At 46.7% G+C, this 17,088-nt stretch overlaps 1 protein-coding gene across 1 annotated transcript in view; it reads right to left on the bottom strand.

The window, feature by feature from the left end:
• Nucleotides 1-17,088, bottom strand: part of LOC144783054 (mitogen-activated protein kinase kinase kinase kinase 5-like) — an 834,532-nt gene that overhangs the window by 13,713 nt on the left and 803,731 nt on the right. The window contains exon 31 of the mRNA XM_078662226.1: nt 4,910-4,965. Within this exon, the coding sequence (XP_078518352.1) occupies nt 4,910-4,965 (56 nt within the window). The remainder of the gene's footprint in view (nt 1-4,909; nt 4,966-17,088) is intronic.

Genomic DNA, 17,088 nt, shown 5'->3' with positions numbered 1-17,088 from the left:
AGCCGGGCAATCAAGATGGTGCAAAATCGATGCACAACCCGCTGCCCTAAAAACCAGGGGGCAGATGTATCAAACGATTTTTTTGTCGCAAAAGCTGCAAATCGGTAAAAAACAGCGTTTGCGAAAAAACAAACGGAAAATGGAATGTATCAACTAAAACGTATCGCAATATTAAGGAATCGCACATTTTGCGATTCCTTAATATTGCGTAAGCATTTAAGGAATCGCAAATTGCAAATCCTTAAATGCTATGTAAGAAGCAATTAAGTTTTGCAAATTTACACAAAGAAATCGCGAATTACCACCAACTTGTAGTTGGTGGTAATTTGCGAATTCTTTTACAAATGCACTTTTTGGCATTTGTAAAGGTGCCATGTGGCGCTCATACATGCCCTTAGGGCATGTATGTGCGCCATTTGCGCACACATGTAAATTTTAGGGGTGCAGCAGGGTGTCCTTAAGAAACCCTTGCACCCTTGAAATTATTCTCAATTTGCGATTAACAAATTGCGAATCGCAAATTGAGAATAACTTCCCATTCCTTCCTGTGGGCCTCCTGGCCCATAAAAATGAATGGGAAAATATTCCTTAACTGCGATTAGCAATTTGCTAATCGCAAATAAGGAATTTTAAGAAATTGCTAAAAAATAGTGCATTTTTATATACATACCATTTTGCAATTCTCAAATAGTCATTCTCAAAAAATCGCTATTTGAGAATCGCAAATAGGTATTTTGATACATCTGCCCCCAGGTCTACTCTCTTGCATAAAAGACGCCCAGCAACAGCAGAGGAGAAGCCTACCTGCTAGTGCAGACTTACGCCAAAATGAAAGCAACAAAAATAAATTCTTTTAGCAGTGCAGCAGGTACGGTATGGAGAGGACCCATGAAAGTCATTTCATCAAAATGCAGGGGTTAGCAGAAGTAATATCACACGCCCTTTGTCCTACAGTTTCACTCACATACAGTTATAGATACACACACATTCACACACACACACACACACGCTCTCTCACGAGAAGCCACAGTCATCGGCAAGCATGTACACAATATACATTTAAACGCATGTTTTTTTACTTACCTCAGCAGTCAGGGAAAGTCTTTTTCCGGCTAACTGTACTCAATGTTTTTATTACACTAATTGTGAATGATTAAATATTAATCACTATTAGTGTAATTAAGAAAAATTGTGAGAAAGAGTGGAACCCCAACCAAAGTCCATGAGCATGAGCTGCCAATGTGTTCCTGGCACTTACTTTGCCACCTCTGCGTCCAGGAGTTGTAAAGGCAGTTCCAGGGGTCATATGGGGCAAGCCATGGGTTGCAACTGCAACCCCTGGCGACCCCTAAATGATGTCCACGAGAGGGCCTTCAAGCATGTGGGGGCAAAGCATGCAGTGAAGCAGGTCAGCATAACTTTTAGGCTGTTTTTAGTCAGTGCTTAATTTGTAAAAAAAAAAAAAAGTGCAGGTGCCCAAAGTTGTTCTTGGGAGTGAACTGCTGGCACAAAGGTACCCAATACCAAAACTACTTAGCTTCATTGTCTTGGTCACCACATCACATCACCCTACACTTCCTGTGTCTTTATCTCACTATCACAGGTTGCTTTTTTTTTTATCCCTAGTTCCTCCCTTTGTCACTGTTTTCCGCTCTTTCTTTCTCCCCTTTCTGCCTTTCTCCCTCTTTCTGTCAGGGCCGGTCCTAGAACTTCTGGGGCCCCGGGCGAAAGGGAAGATGTGAGGCCCCTCTAATTTGCATGTAAAATCCAGTCGCGGCTAGCATGACTCGCGGGTGGGAGGTCTCGCAGGGGTTATTTAAAAAATTAAATAAACTTACCTTCCCAGGTCTCGTGTCATCTCTGCTCCTGACCTGCTCTCTCTTTTTTCCTGCCTCTGGCAGGAACAGGAAGCAGGCAGCCTCCCTCCCCAATGGCAGCATTGTGATTGGTTGGGACGCCGACCAGCCAGGCGCCGATGGGGAGGCCGTTTTCTCCCTGTAGGGTGCATTGGTGCCTACATGGAGAAAGGCCAGAGTGTGCATGACTGGTTAGGTCGGTCCCGGAGGGCCGACCAAACAGTAAGGGCCCTTAGCAAGGGCAAGGCACTCCTCCCCTGCCCTAAAGCAGACCCGCCTGCCTCCAACCAAACACTTCTGCTTTCTCGCAGTGTGAGTAGCAGAAACATAAAATGGTAGTTTTTGCATTTTATATTTCTGCTTCTCGCTCTGCGAGAAAGCAGTGGGGTGACGCTCCTCCGCCCTAGTGGAGTCACTGAAGTATGCCGGTGCAGATGACATTTGCGGCGGCAGTCGCTGCGGCCACGAGGTGCCCCATGCTGAATTGCCGCTCCTCTCCTTTCACAAAGTGAGCAAGTGCCTGCTGTTAAAGTAATTCAAGAATAGGTGTGTCGTAATGCCTTGAAATAGCGAAGCAACGCCCTTCAGATGTACACTAAGCAGACCAGAGTCACTGCCTGCATACGCCACAGTCGGACTCCAGACTGACTCAGACTCATCTACGGCCGTGGCCCAAGACCGTAAGTACCAGGCACTGTGAGCCTGTGTGTGTTTGTAATAGACAGTGATGGTGCCAGTGCAGCGCACAATCACATCAGGTAGCTGCAGTCGTTCCTGCCGGTGTTACTTTAAAGTTGTTACTCTGTAGAGTGACATAGGTTGATTGATCCGATCGAATGTATATATAAATGACACCTGTTCATGTTGTTGGGCCCTCTCTGACATAGGTCCGTCCCCGTTCCCAGTTGGCCCAGGTCACTCACGTGATGTCAGAGGCCCCGAGTTTGCCAGCGGGGAGGCGAGCCTACCACATAGGCTGGCAATCTGTATTTTGTTTTTCTGGTGGCCCGCCCGCCCAGCAACAGTAGGCACCGGAGGAGTGTGTTGTTTGTTAGGGCTGTGTCCCACGTGGCAGAGAGGCCCTTTATAGACTGATGCTCTAAACAACAGCATCATTAATTTCAAGGGTGGAGCCAGGGGACCCAGTACGAGTCGCCAAAGGCTGGAAGACAGGATTCTGCCGGCCTGCCCATCAACACAGATGTCCAGGCAGGTCCATGATGTTTTCGTGCCTCAGTTGGGTCTTCACACACCCTGTTTGGGCTGGGTCCCACGTTATTTTATATGTTTTCCTCGTCATCGTTGCTTCATTTTGCGTACTAGAAAGGGTCACTCATGGTCGTTGAAATGTCACTCATAATGACACTGAATTATGAAAATTTCACACATAGCAATTTGAAACCTTGGCAGCTAAGATGGACACTAAGGTGTCAATTGCCCATAGCCAAAAAACCTGCTCCCTCAGTGACGGCCCGGCATACTCCCACCTGCCCCCACCCACCATTGCCTGGCAGGGGAGCGGTCTGGGGCAAGACACTTCTTTGCGGCCCCAATGGGGGGCTGAGGGAGAATGACACAACACTTAGAGAAACACCTGGCCACGATTAAGGCAGATTGCCACACTTAACACCTTTGCCCCGCACACAAAAGCCAGAAGTGTGATGGCCTGGGAGGCAGGAATGAAGTTGAGGCCCTTTAACAACCGGCCCACATGTCACACCTTTCAGCATCGGCCCATCGGCCAATGCTCGACTGCTTGCCTTCGCAATCCGACCCTGTCCCCAATTACAGGTCAAAGCTGCAAATGCAGATGGGCCTCGCACTACATGTGGGCTGCACAGCCCTGGGGCCCCCTCCCTGGGGTTAAAAGCCATTAACCAGTGCTGCGAGGCACAGGGGAGGGGGGCCTCTTCTCCTATTCTTACACATGCTTGCGAAGCCCAGAGGAGAGGCAGCCCTTCCCTGGGCCACGCAGTGCTCACCACAGGCGTGAGGCTGGTAGGGAAACACTTTTGCGAGGCCCCCTGTTGATGGGCTGAGCTCAGGGCCCTGGGCAGCCACCCATGCTGCCCATGCCTAGCGCCGGCCCTGCTTTCTGTGTCTCAAAGTCTGATAATGAAAAATAAGTCCTGGCCGCTAGAACAAGTGCGGCCAACCACCAGCACAAATTAAGCACTGCTTTTTGTGCAATGGCAGAAACTTGGGGGTATATTTACTAGCGTGTGTACAGGCGCATGCATCGACAACATAATTGTGCGCTACACTTGTGGCCCTTTTTTCGTTATTCCATGAAACGACTGCATTATGCTTCAGTAATTCTACACCCTCGTGACCCTAGAGCACGTATGAAGGGGGAATTAAGAATGCACGTTAAATGAGTGATTAGAAGAGAGACAGCTGCAAGAGAAAATGGGGAGAAACAATGAGAAGGAGGAAAAGAAAAGGAGAAAACATAAGAGCAAAATAAATGGGAAATAGAAGGAGAAAAAGAGAAAGAAACCTGGAGTTAGAGAAAGAAGAAGGGGGTGTGCTGGAGAGAAGTGACAGAAAATTAGACGGCATGAGTCGAAAGGATAAAAAGACGGAAAGGAAAAAAGCATAACTTTAGGCTAATAGAAGGGGTAAGGCAGCAATGACGACAGAAATTGATAAATTATGAATAAAGCAGAGACGTAAATAGACAGGAGAGGGGAAAGAAGGACTTAGAAATGTAGGGGCAAATTATCAAGAAAGGCGTTAAAATTATTGCTGCTTTAGCTCTAGTGTGAACATGGGCTTCCATGGGAATTCACAAGGGCAAATTATCAAGCCCATTATTGCCACCTGAGCTGCAGTTTCTTGCCGCTAAAGCGGTGAACATTTTAACGCTGTTCTTGCTAATATGCCCCCCTATGAAACTTACTGGGAAAAAACACAATAGTAAATATTTTAACGGAAAAGAGCAGCTCACACTGACATACACACTAATGTGAGCCAGATCAGTGGGAGGCCCACACAAAACACGAACTCGGACACGCCTACCACCAAGAAAACCCAATACCAAATAGCATTACCTGTGAGAGCTCAGGAGGCGAATCTCACGCTTCTCATCCCGGACGTCTTCTGTCACCTGTAGAAAGGACAGTATCCATCATGAATGGGAACGAACAGTGACATGAAACAGCGTAGTTGATTGGGTGAGATCAGGCAAGTAACACAGGGGCATATTAGCAAGAACCTACGATATTTATCACAAAACGCGCTAAGCACGTTTATTTTTATCGCTGAATATTTTGGTGGAGAAAACATGCTATTAGCAACATTTATCTCCACTGTGATAAAATATCCAGCGACAGCGGCGAAATGCCTGAATATTGCTGGAAATCGAGTGATATTCACGCATTAACGCCATGCTGGACTTAGCCTGAAAATCCACCTCCCATTGGGGAGTACAGGTAAGTCAGGTTTTCAGCAGGTGTTAAATACTAGCGATAATCTCGCTTAGCGTGACTTTTTTTATCGCTTCGCCTGCGTTGGTAATAGGGGGAATTAGTGTTAGTGACTGTTTTTTGTCGCTTTTAGTTGGGAACGCCTACCTTGCATGTCATTAGCGATAATTATCGCTGGCATGCAAGCCGACAGGAAAACCGGCCACTATCGCCAGAAAACTGTCGCTAACGCCTGTTAGCGACAGCTTGCTGACAGGGCGATAAAAAATCGCCGCTAAAGCGGCGATACAGACCTTGCTAATATGCCCCACTGTCTCTACACAGACCTATCTATTGCACCCAAAATGCCTGTTATCCTTATGAGTAAATATGAGCGCAGGGGTGCCCTGGACTGCTAGAAGCACAGCTACTAGGCGTTAAGCCTTTAAAAGCTCAAACAAGTGTTTAACCTTATTTCATCTGCATAAAACATGCAATTTATTGGTCAATAAATAACCTTATCATCAAAAACAAATAGTATAAAAGTACATCATTATACATTTATGTTCAATGTTAACAAAAGTAGCAGAAAATATTAAATCATCATATTTTCAATTCACTTGCTGTGTAATAACAACGGCATAAGTATTATTGCACCAAATTAATGTCCGAAGTCCCAATGCATTTCGGGTTGCAAAATAAACCCTTCGTCAGGGGATCAATAGTGTGAAATCAAAGGTACAAAAATTCGTGGAATGTCGACTTCTTGTAGTGCAGATTCAACAGGATCTATAAAACAGCAACAAAAGAAACTGTATCGAATTCTCACATAAGTACAGCAATGTACTACTAAATACTCGGGAGTGCCACCGAGAAAAAGAACCCCGTGATTAAGAAGAGATACCTCTTAATGTGAATATAAAGACAGCCTTATCACAGTGGTGTGTCTGCTCAATATCTGAAAGGTGCAAAGTCAAGTGATTGTATAAAAAGTCATGCAGGTGAAAAGTATCCAAAACGAGAATGTTCACTATGTTATAATTAAAGACTGTCACCGAAAGTCTGAAAAGAAGACTGCATGCTCAAAAAAAGAGATTCGTACTGCGGTAGAAAAACACCCTTATGACGTCACCGAGACCAATCCTCCAGCGATGATACTGCTACCAGTCTCAAGTCCTGCAAACATACGGACGGGAATTGTTTTAAACTAAAGTGTGGGATTAATTACGAAAGAGAACCGAAAGTGCATGATAGACGAAAGCCCTCCCACCAATAATGGCCAAAAGTACCCGATCCGCTAATCTCAGCTTGAGGACAAACTATCTACAATGAAAGTAGAAACACACTTTGAGTAAATAAACCTAAGTGCCAAAAGCCTAGTGAAGTTAATCATGTCGGATTAAATAAATACACAGACCTGCCACCGCCAACGCCGACACCCTGTATGAATCCAGAGATGCGAGTCCGCCCATCTAGTCACGTGGTGCGGAACTCGCCGGATATGAATGGACATGCTGAACACTATTTAACAGCAATTTATCGAAAGGCCTTTACCACCAGGCACCAGGCACCGCCATCATATTATGCCCGAGTTCCGCCCAGCCAGCAATTATGACGATTGCCAACTGGCGGAAGAGCTGCGGTCAGACTTTCCGTCCGCCGCGGGACCCCCTGCCATGGTAATATGGTGGGGGGTAAATGTGGTTGTGATGGCGGGCGGATCACCACCACCGGCCGGGCGGTGGCGATCCACCCGCCATCATAATCACCCCCCAACTCTCGACTTGGTACACAATCATCATTCACCCCACCACTTGACCTGATGACTTGTTTCATAATCACTGGCACACCCAAATGGTGTAGCACCAGAATATCGTTGTCTTATTATCGACTGACATAGTATACCAAAATGTGTCCATAGAAACATCACCCCATTGAAGTTAATAATACAAAATCTACGTGCAATCGGAGAATATTTTTGTTTAGGACACCATATTTATGTCAGACGGTATTTCTGCATGCAGCAATCAGAAACATCATTCTTTCAAATGTCAAAGGTCAGAGTACCCAATGGCTCTGTCAGATTTATATACTGCTGTTGCGTAAACGATGCAATGACATGCCAAATACCATGCTTGGACAACCCTAACCTGCCTGCCGGACAGAAGTCGAACCTCCTTCTTAGTTTGTGACTACATTGCCACTACTCACAGGCCCCACAGATGCCCTGAGACACTATCATTGTGACAGAAACTACATCCATGGATAAGACAGATGTCATCCCCTTGGATCACCCCACACTTCTAGCATTTGACTTGGCTTGTGCAGACTTTGCCCACAGGAACAAGGACACAGTTCGTTCTGCAAGCTGCCGGTTAGCTGCTGAAGCAGTGGTGTCCAATGTAGTTGGCTATATTGATAACTACTATGTAGGCTGGTAAAATGGAAATATCTACTATGGACATACAGAAAATCTGGGTTAGATCTGGCATTCCTACACCAAAGTTGGCTATCTCTACAGTAAACCCCCTTGAGAAATACTAAGAATGTGACTGATCTCACAGCTTCACTGCCGCAGTGTGACTGTACGATGTAGCCATTGTGAGGTAGCCAGGACACACTGGTACCCAGTCAATGGTCAATATCAAGACTGCAGCTAGGCTATGTATACACACCCCTGGCTATAATCATAAGCACAGCACCACAAGGACCAGTAAGGGTTTTACATACCTGTCAACTTGTAGAACAATCTCACAGAGAAGGGGGTGCGCCTTGAAGTGGGGACCTCTTACTGACAACTACCTAGGAGGCACTCTTGAACCCCAAGCCCTCTCCAACCTAAATAAAGGCTTGCTGAGGCTCATGTTGATGTCCTGGAGAGTTTTCACACCCCTTAATGGACGTTGGTAGTTCAAAGCATCTCGAAAACGAGCTAGAAAACCACTATTTATAGTGTTTTTCAGCTCGTTTTCCTTGCCACAGTGTGATATCAACTCCTCACCAGGTGACTGTGTGATGGAAGTCAATATTATGCGTCAATCTGTGGCACCGTGTGAGTTGGCAGGTATGGTGTTATGTCCCTAAATCGAGGTCAATACATTCGATCTACCACTACATCACATCCACGTCGTAAGGGTGCATATATCATTATTTTTTCCACCATATTTTCTACCTAACCCTTTTAACTATTATGTTCACCCATTATACTTATCTATACATTGAGAAGTAGTGGATACAATATAATTGTCATACAATATAATACATGCAGGAATGTACCCTAATCAGATGCATATTAACAGTGTTGTAGCGTGGGTTGCCAGCACCTGGCAAAACATTTTAAAAGAAAGTATTCCCCCCCCTAACCCGTGGACCATTAGCTCAGGAAGTGCTAATGGTCCACTGGTTAGGTCTGCAATACTGTCTTTTCAAATTTTGCACCCCTAAGAATTTTGCCCCCGTGGCAACCTTCCCTGTGGACCCCCCCACCCCCATTCTATGCCACTGTACTGTAACATAACAAATGTAATTGTCAGTGAATCGAGTCAGCGAAGAGCTAGTCACACTAGATTCACCCGTAACAAAAACTGATTGAAAGCTTCAGTTCTACTCAAAGTGAGTCCTGACAAACGATTATAAGTGGATGGTTCCTTGGGGTGGGCTTGTCACAGCTGAAGGATAGATAAGTCGCCAGATGCCTTTCCAAATGCCTTTATTGAGTTGGGCAATCTGTCTTACTCACACAGTGGAAAATACCTACTAAGGTGCATATTATCAAGGATTGCGTTAAAATTATCTCCGGTTTAGCGGCAGAAAACTACTGCTAAAGTGGCGATAATGGGCTTGATAATATGCCCTAGAGAATTCCAATAGAAGCCCGTGTTCACACCAGAACATGGGCTTCTATGGGAATTCTCAAGGGCATATTTTCAAGCCCATTATCACCGCTTTAGCTGCAGTTTTCTGCAGCTAGACCCGCGAAAATGTTAACGCCTTTCTGGATAATATGCCCATATGTTAGTGGGAAAACCCTTCTGTTTCTTGACCAGCCTCCAACTTGTTGTACAACTACTCAAGATTTCGGGTTTTCACATTATAAATTCCAATCTCAGTCACATCATTTATTATTTTGGAATTATAATTTCGGGACGATCAAGAACCTAAGAGGCATCATAATGCCTCATAAGGATAACAGTCTTTGTTGAGGGTGGATCTGCACACCGTAATCAATTGTGAAAGTATCCTTGTGTCTCCTTAGAAAATTTTTGCGTGCTCTCTAGAGTAAGGGGTGTGTGCCCAACTCCCTCCTGATTAACAAACAGGTAAATATGAGCCCAGGGGTGCCCTGGACTGCTAGAAGCACAGCTACTAGGCGTTAAGCCTTTGAAAGCTCAAACAAGTGTTTAACCTTATTTCATCTGCATAAAACATGCAATTTATTGGTCAATAAATAACCTCATCATCAAAAACAAATAGTATAAAAGTACATCATTATACATTTATGTTCAATGTTAACAAAAGTAGCAGAAAATATTAAATCATCATATTTTCAATTCACTTGCTGTGTAATAACAACGATACAGAAAAGGGGGTGGTGATGAACAGAGTGTCTGAATTAAGCAGACCACTCTTACCCAGTCCAAAGATCAGGGCTTGATCCATCACCGTTATTTATCTCACTGCCCCACCCCAGCTCAGAACCTGGCTATATGCAAATTAGTCTGTCCCTGGCCCAGTGCATCATGGGAACAGGGCAGACCAAACTACCAAGCCAATTCTTCACCAGAAAGGAGACAAGCTACCGGGGACCGGTTTCTGGCATTTCAGCCTCTTCGGCCCGGCTTGCTTGAATCCTGATGGAGCAGTGAGAAAGGGACTCATGTCTGAGTATACCCTGCCACACCTATAGTGGCCAAAAACGATACAGAAAAGGGGGGTGGTGATGAACAGAGTGTCTGAATTAAGCAGACCACTCTTACCCAGTCCAAAGATCAGGGCTTGATCCATCACCGTTATTTATCTCACTGCCCCACCCCAGCTCAGAACCTGGCTATATGCAAATTAGTCTGTCCCTGGCCCAGTGCATCATGGGAACAGGGCAGACCAAACTACCAAGCCAATTCTTCACCAGAAAGGAGACAAGCTACCGGGGACCGGTTTCTGGCATTTCAGCCTCTTCGGCCCGGCTTGCTTGAATCCTGATGGAGCAGTGAGAAAGGGACTCATGTCTGAGTATACCCTGCCACACCTATAGTGGCCAAAAACGATACAGAAAAGGGGGGAGGTGATGAACAGAGTGTCTGAATTAAGCAGACCACTCTTACCCAGTCCAAAGATCAGGGCTTGATCCATCACCGTTATTTATCTCACTGCCCCACCCCAGCTCAGAACCTGGCTATATGCAAATTAGTCTGTCCCTGGCCCAGTGCATCATGGGAACAGGGCAGACCAAACTACCAAGCCAATTCTTCACCAGAAAGGAGACAAGCTACCGGGGACCGGTTTCTGGCATTTCAGCCTCTTCGGCCCGGCTTGCTTGAATCCTGATGGAGCAGTGAGAAAGGGACTCATGTCTGAGTATACCCTGCCACACCTATAGTGGCCAAAAACGATACAGAAAAGGGGGTGGTGATGAACAGGGTGTCTGAATTAAGCAGACCACTCTTACCCAGTCCAAAGATCAGGGCTTGATCCATCACCGTTATTTATCTCACTGCCCCACCCCAGCTCAGAACCTGGCTATATGCAAATTAGTCTGTCCCTGGCCCAGTGCATCATGGGAACAGGGCAGACCAAACTACCAAGCCAATTCTTCACCAGAAAGGAGACAAGCTACCGGGGACCGGTTTCTGGCATTTCAGCCTCTTCGGCCCGGCTTGCTTGAATCCTGATGGAGCAGTGAGAAAGGGACTCATGTCTGAGTATACCCTGCCACACCTATAGTGGCCAAAAACGATACAGAAAAGGGGGTGGTGATGAACAGAGTGTCTGAATTAAGCAGACCACTCTTACCCAGTCCAAAGATCAGGGCTTGATCCATCACCGTTATTTATCTCACTGCCCCACCCCAGCTCAGAACCTGGCTATATGCAAATTAGTCTGTCCCTGGCCCAGTGCATCATGGGAACAGGGCAGACCAAACTACCAAGCCAATTCTTCACCAGAAAGGAGACAAGCTACCGGGGACCGGTTTCTGGCATTTCAGCCTCTTCGGCCCGGCTTGCTTGAATCCTGATGGAGCAGTGAGAAAGGGACTCATGTCTGAGTATACCCTGCCACACCTATAGTGGCCAAAAACGATACAGAAAAGGGGGTGGTGATGAACAGAGTGTCTGAATTAAGCAGACCACTCTTACCCAGTCCAAAGATCAGGGCTTGATCCATCACCGTTATTTATCTCACTGCCCCACCCCAGCTCAGAACCTGGCTATATGCAAATTAGTCTGTCCCTGGCCCAGTGCATCATGGGAACAGGGCAGACCAAACTACCAAGCCAATTCTTCACCAGAAAGGAGACAAGCTACCGGGGACCGGTTTCTGGCATTTCAGCCTCTTCGGCCCGGCTTGCTTGAATCCTGATGGAGCAGTGAGAAAGGGACTCATGTCTGAGTATACCCTGCCACACCTATAGTGGCCAAAAACGATACAGAGAAGGGGGTGGTGATGAACAGAGTGTCTGAATTAAGCAGACCACTCTTACCCAGTCCAAAGATCAGGGCTTGATCCATCACCGTTATTTATCTCACTGCCATCCCCTTTTCTGAATAATTTTGTCCACCATAAGCGTGGAAGGGTATACTCAGATGTGAGTCCCTTGCTCATTGCACCATCAGGATTCAAGCAAGCCGGGCCGACGAGGCTGAAATGCCAGAAACCGGTCCCCGGTAGCTTGTTTCCTTCCCAGCATAAGAATTGGCTTGGTAGTTTGGTTTGCCCTGTTCCCATCATGCACTGGGACAGGAACAGACTAATTTGCATGTAGCCAGGTTCTGAGCTGGGATGGTGCAGTGAGCTAAAAAACGGTGATGGATCAAGCCCTGATCTTTGGACTGGGTAAGAGTGGTCTGCTTAATTCAGACACTCTATTCATCACCATCCCCTTTTCTGAATAATTTTGTCCACCATAAGCGTGGAAGGGTATACTCAGATGTGAGTCCCTTGCTCATTGCACCATCAGGATTCAAGCAAGCCGGGCCGACGAGGCTGAAATGCCAGAAACCGGTCCCCTGTAGCTTGTTTCCTTCCCAGCATAAGAATTGGCTTGGTAGTTTGGTTTGCCCTGTTCCCATCATGCACTGGGACAGGAACAGACTAATTTGCATGTAGCCAGGTTCTGAGCTGGGATGGTGCAGTGAGCTAAAAAACGGTGATGGATCAAGCCCTGATCTTTGGACTGGGTAAGAGTGGTCTGCTTAATTCAGACACTCTATTCATCACCATCCCCTTTTCTGAATAATTTTGTCCACCATAAGCGTGGAAGGGTATACTCAGATGTGAGTCCCTTGCTCATTGCACCATCAGGATTCAAGCAAGCCGGGCCGACGAGGCTGAAATGCCAGAAACCGGTCCCCGGTAGCTTGTTTCCTTCCCAGCATAAGAATTGGCTTGGTAGTTTGGTTTGCCCTGTTCCCATCATGCACTGGGACAGGAACAGACTAATTTGCATGTAGCCAGGTTCTGAGCTGGGATGGTGCAGTGAGCTAAAAAACGGTGATGGATCAAGCCCTGATCTTTGGACTGGGTAAGAGTGGTCTGCTTAATTCAGACACTCTATTCATCACCATTCCCTTTTCTGAATAATTTTGTCCACCATAAGCGTGGAAGGGTATACTCAGATGTGAGTCCCTTGCTCATTGCACCATCAGGATTCAAGCAAGCCGGGCCGACGAGGCTGAAATGCCAGAAACCGGTCCCCGGTAGCTTGTTTCCTTCCCAGCATAAGAATTGGCTTGGTAGTTTGGTTTGCCCTGTTCCCATCATGCACTGGGACAGGAACAGACTAATTTGCATGTAGCCAGGTTCTGAGCTGGGATGGTGCAGTGAGCTAAAAAACGGTGATGGATCAAGCCCTGATCTTTGGACTGGGTAAGAGTGGTCTGCTTAATTCAGACACTCTATTCATCACCATCCCCTTTTCTGAATAATTTTGTCCACCATAAGCGTGGAAGGGTATACTCAGATGTGAGTCCCTTGCTCATTGCACCATCAGGATTCAAGCAAGCCGGGCCGACGAGGCTGAAATGCCAGAAACCGGTCCCCGGTAGCTTGTTTCCTTCCCAGCATAAGAATTGGCTTGGTAGTTTGGTTTGCCCTGTTCCCATCATGCACTGGGACAGGAACAGACTAATTTGCATGTAGCCAGGTTCTGAGCTGGGATGGTGCAGTGAGCTAAAAAACGGTGATGGATCAAGCCCTGATCTTTGGACTGGGTAAGAGTGGTCTGCTTAATTCAGACACTCTATTCATCACCATCCCCTTTTCTGAATAATTTTGTCCACCATAAGCGTGGAAGGGTATACTCAGATGTGAGTCCCTTGCTCATTGCACCATCAGGATTCAAGCAAGCCGGGCCGACGAGGCTGAAATGCCAGAAACCGGTTCCCGGTAGCTTGTTTCCTTCCCAGCATAAGAATTGGCTTGGTAGTTTGGTTTGCCCTGTTCCCATCATGCACTGGGACAGGAACAGACTAATTTGCATGTAGCCAGGTTCTGAGCTGGGATGGTGCAGTGAGCTAAAAAACGGTGATGGATCAAGCCCTGATCTTTGGACTGGGTAAGAGTGGTCTGCTTAATTCAGACACTCTATTCATCACCATCCCCTTTTCTGAATAATTTTGTCCACCATAAGCGTGGAAGGGTATACTCAGATGTGAGTCCCTTGCTCATTGCACCATCAGGATTCAAGCAAGCCGGGCCGACGAGGCTGAAATGCCAGAAACCGGTCCCCGGTAGCTTGTTTCCTTCCCAGCATAAGAATTGGCTTGGTAGTTTGGTTTGCCCTGTTCCCATCATGCACTGGGACAGGAACAGACTAATTTGCATGTAGCCAGGTTCTGAGCTGGGATGGTGCAGTGAGCTAAAAAACGGTGATGGATCAAGCCCTGATCTTTGGACTGGGTAAGAGTGGTCTGCTTAATTCAGACACTCTATTCATCACCATCCCCTTTTCTGAATAATTTTGTCCACCATAAGCGTGGAAGGGTATACTCAGATGTGAGTCCCTTGCTCATTGCACCATCAGGATTCAAGCAAGCCGGGCCGACGAGGCTGAAATGCCAGAAACCGGTCCCCGGTAGCTTGTTTCCTTCCCAGCATAAGAATTGGCTTGGTAGTTTGGTTTGCCCTGTTCCCATCATGCACTGGGACAGGAACAGACTAATTTGCATGTAGCCAGGTTCTGAGCTGGGATGGTGCAGTGAGCTAAAAAACGGTGATGGATCAAGCCCTGATCTTTGGACTGGGTAAGAGTGGTCTGCTTAATTCAGACACTCTATTCATCACCATCCCCTTTTCTGAATAATTTTGTCCACCATAAGCGTGGAAGGGTATACTCAGATGTGAGTCCCTTGCTCATTGCACCATCAGGATTCAAGCAAGCCGGGCCGACGAGGCTGAAATGCCAGAAACCGGTTCCCGGTAGCTTGTTTCCTTCCCAGCATAAGAATTGGCTTGGTAGTTTGGTTTGCCCTGTTCCCATCATGCACTGGGACAGGAACAGACTAATTTGCATGTAGCCAGGTTCTGAGCTGGGATGGTGCAGTGAGCTAAAAAACGGTGATGGATCAAGCCCTGATCTTTGGACTGGGTAAGAGTGGTCTGCTTAATTCAGACACTCTATTCATCACCATCCCCTTTTCTGTGTAATAACAACGGCATAAGTATTATTGCACCAAATTAATGTCCGAAGTCCCAATGCATTTCGGGTTGCAAAATAAACCCTTCGTCAGGGGATCAATAGTGTGAAATCAAAGGTACAAAAATTCGTGGAATGTCGACTTCTTGTAGTGCAGATTCAACAGGATCTATAAAACAGCAACAAAAGAAACTGTATCGAATTCTCAGCAATAACTATAAATTTACCGATTCGGAAAATAAGAAATGGTAAAAATGAGTTTTTGAGATGTAGGAAACCTCTTAAATACCGAATTAGCATGAAATTCGGTATTTAAGAGTCGGTATTTACCATGGATTCAAATCAGGTGGTAAACAGGTGCATGGTATAAAAAAGGCCCCAAAATGCAACATTTTCAACAGAATGGCGGCATTCTATGTCATTGCGAGGCGGATACGGCTACAGGCAGAAGGAGAGAGGGTCTGGAGGAGGGAGGAGCAGGTGTACAGGCAGAGGATCACTCTATTCCAGCTTACTGAGCCAGAGATCCTACAAAGGTACAGGCTGGCTCCCCAAACTATCCTGGACCTAATCAGGGACCTTCACCCACTATTGGAACATCCAACCACAAGGGTACACGTCATCCCACCCCATGTGCAGGTGCTGTGCAGCCTACACCTGCTTGCATCTGGGAGTTACCAGAGTGTGGTTGCTGCTGTAGGTGGGGTGTCCCAGAGCTGTCTGTCACGTTTCTTTAAAAAATTCCTTGATGCCATGCTGCAGAGAATGCATTTCTACATCAGCTTCCCTGCAACGCATGCAGAACTGCTAAGGACAAAGACAGACTTTTATCAGATGGCGCATTTCCCAAACATAATTGGCTGTATTGACGGTACCCACATACCAATATGCCCACCTGCTGCCACAGAGTACATTTATCGGAACCGGAAGTCCACCCACACCATAAATGTACAGGTGATCTGTGATTCCAAGTACATGATCACTGACCTAGTAGCCAAATTCCCCAGGAGTACCCACGACTACTACATCTTCAAAAACAGTGGGATTTATGCACGCCTGACAGCGGGGGAATTTGGCGAAGGATTCTTGCTAGGTAACACACTGTGTGAAACTCCCTTGATACGTATTACAGGTGGATGTGTGTGTGTGGATGTGACTAATGTTTTTTCTCTTGCCATTAGGGGACAGTGCATATGCCCTCCGGTCCTTCATCCTCACTCCCTACCTCAACCCTACAACACCAAGTCAGAGGAGATACAACAGGGCACGCATGACAACCCGAAACATTGTGGAGCGCACCTTTGGCATGTGGAAGAGCAGGTTTCGCTGCCTCCATAAGAGTGGAGGTGCCCGACCAGTACACACCAATCATCTGCTGCAAGATGATTGCAGCCTGTGCTATGCTGCACAACCTTGCGGTCAAGAAGGGCACAGCAGTGGATCTCTCAGATTACGAGGACCATGATGATGAGGAAGCAGTGCCTGAACCACATGCATCTGGAGTTGCAACACCAACTGATGGCAGACACAGGCGGGATGAGATCACACGCAACTACTTTTAAGTAAGTAAAGAGACACAGACAAGTGGAGTATGCACCAAATGTAGTTTAATTCGGTAATGAGGTAGGTTATTAAAGCACAACTGTGCAACAAAAAGTATTTAACTGCAATGATGTCAGTCCTGGTTCACCTCACCATGAACTTTAAAAGTCATTTCCTTCCTCGCTTCCCTGTGACACCTGTAGGTTGCTCACCCTGCTCACTGTCTCGCTGGCCTGTGGCCTCAGTGTGGCGCCTGCTCCTCCTTGTTTCAGGGACAAGGGTGCTTCCTATGCTGCTCCTGCTAGTGCTCTCCTCACTTACAGGCACATCCAGAGCAGCTGTATGTGCAGTTTGGACATTTAACAGCGCCTCAAGAGCACTGGTCATCTGCCCATGCCCCTAGTGACCTCATTGGTGTTTTGGGTCATAGCCT

This window comes from Lissotriton helveticus, chromosome 9 (genome assembly GCF_964261635.1).
Source record: "Lissotriton helveticus chromosome 9, aLisHel1.1, whole genome shotgun sequence".
NCBI classification, from domain to species: Eukaryota; Metazoa; Chordata; class Amphibia; order Caudata; family Salamandridae; genus Lissotriton; species Lissotriton helveticus.
Note: the sequence above shows the minus strand (reverse complement) of the source record. Positions and strands in the feature narration are given on the sequence as shown.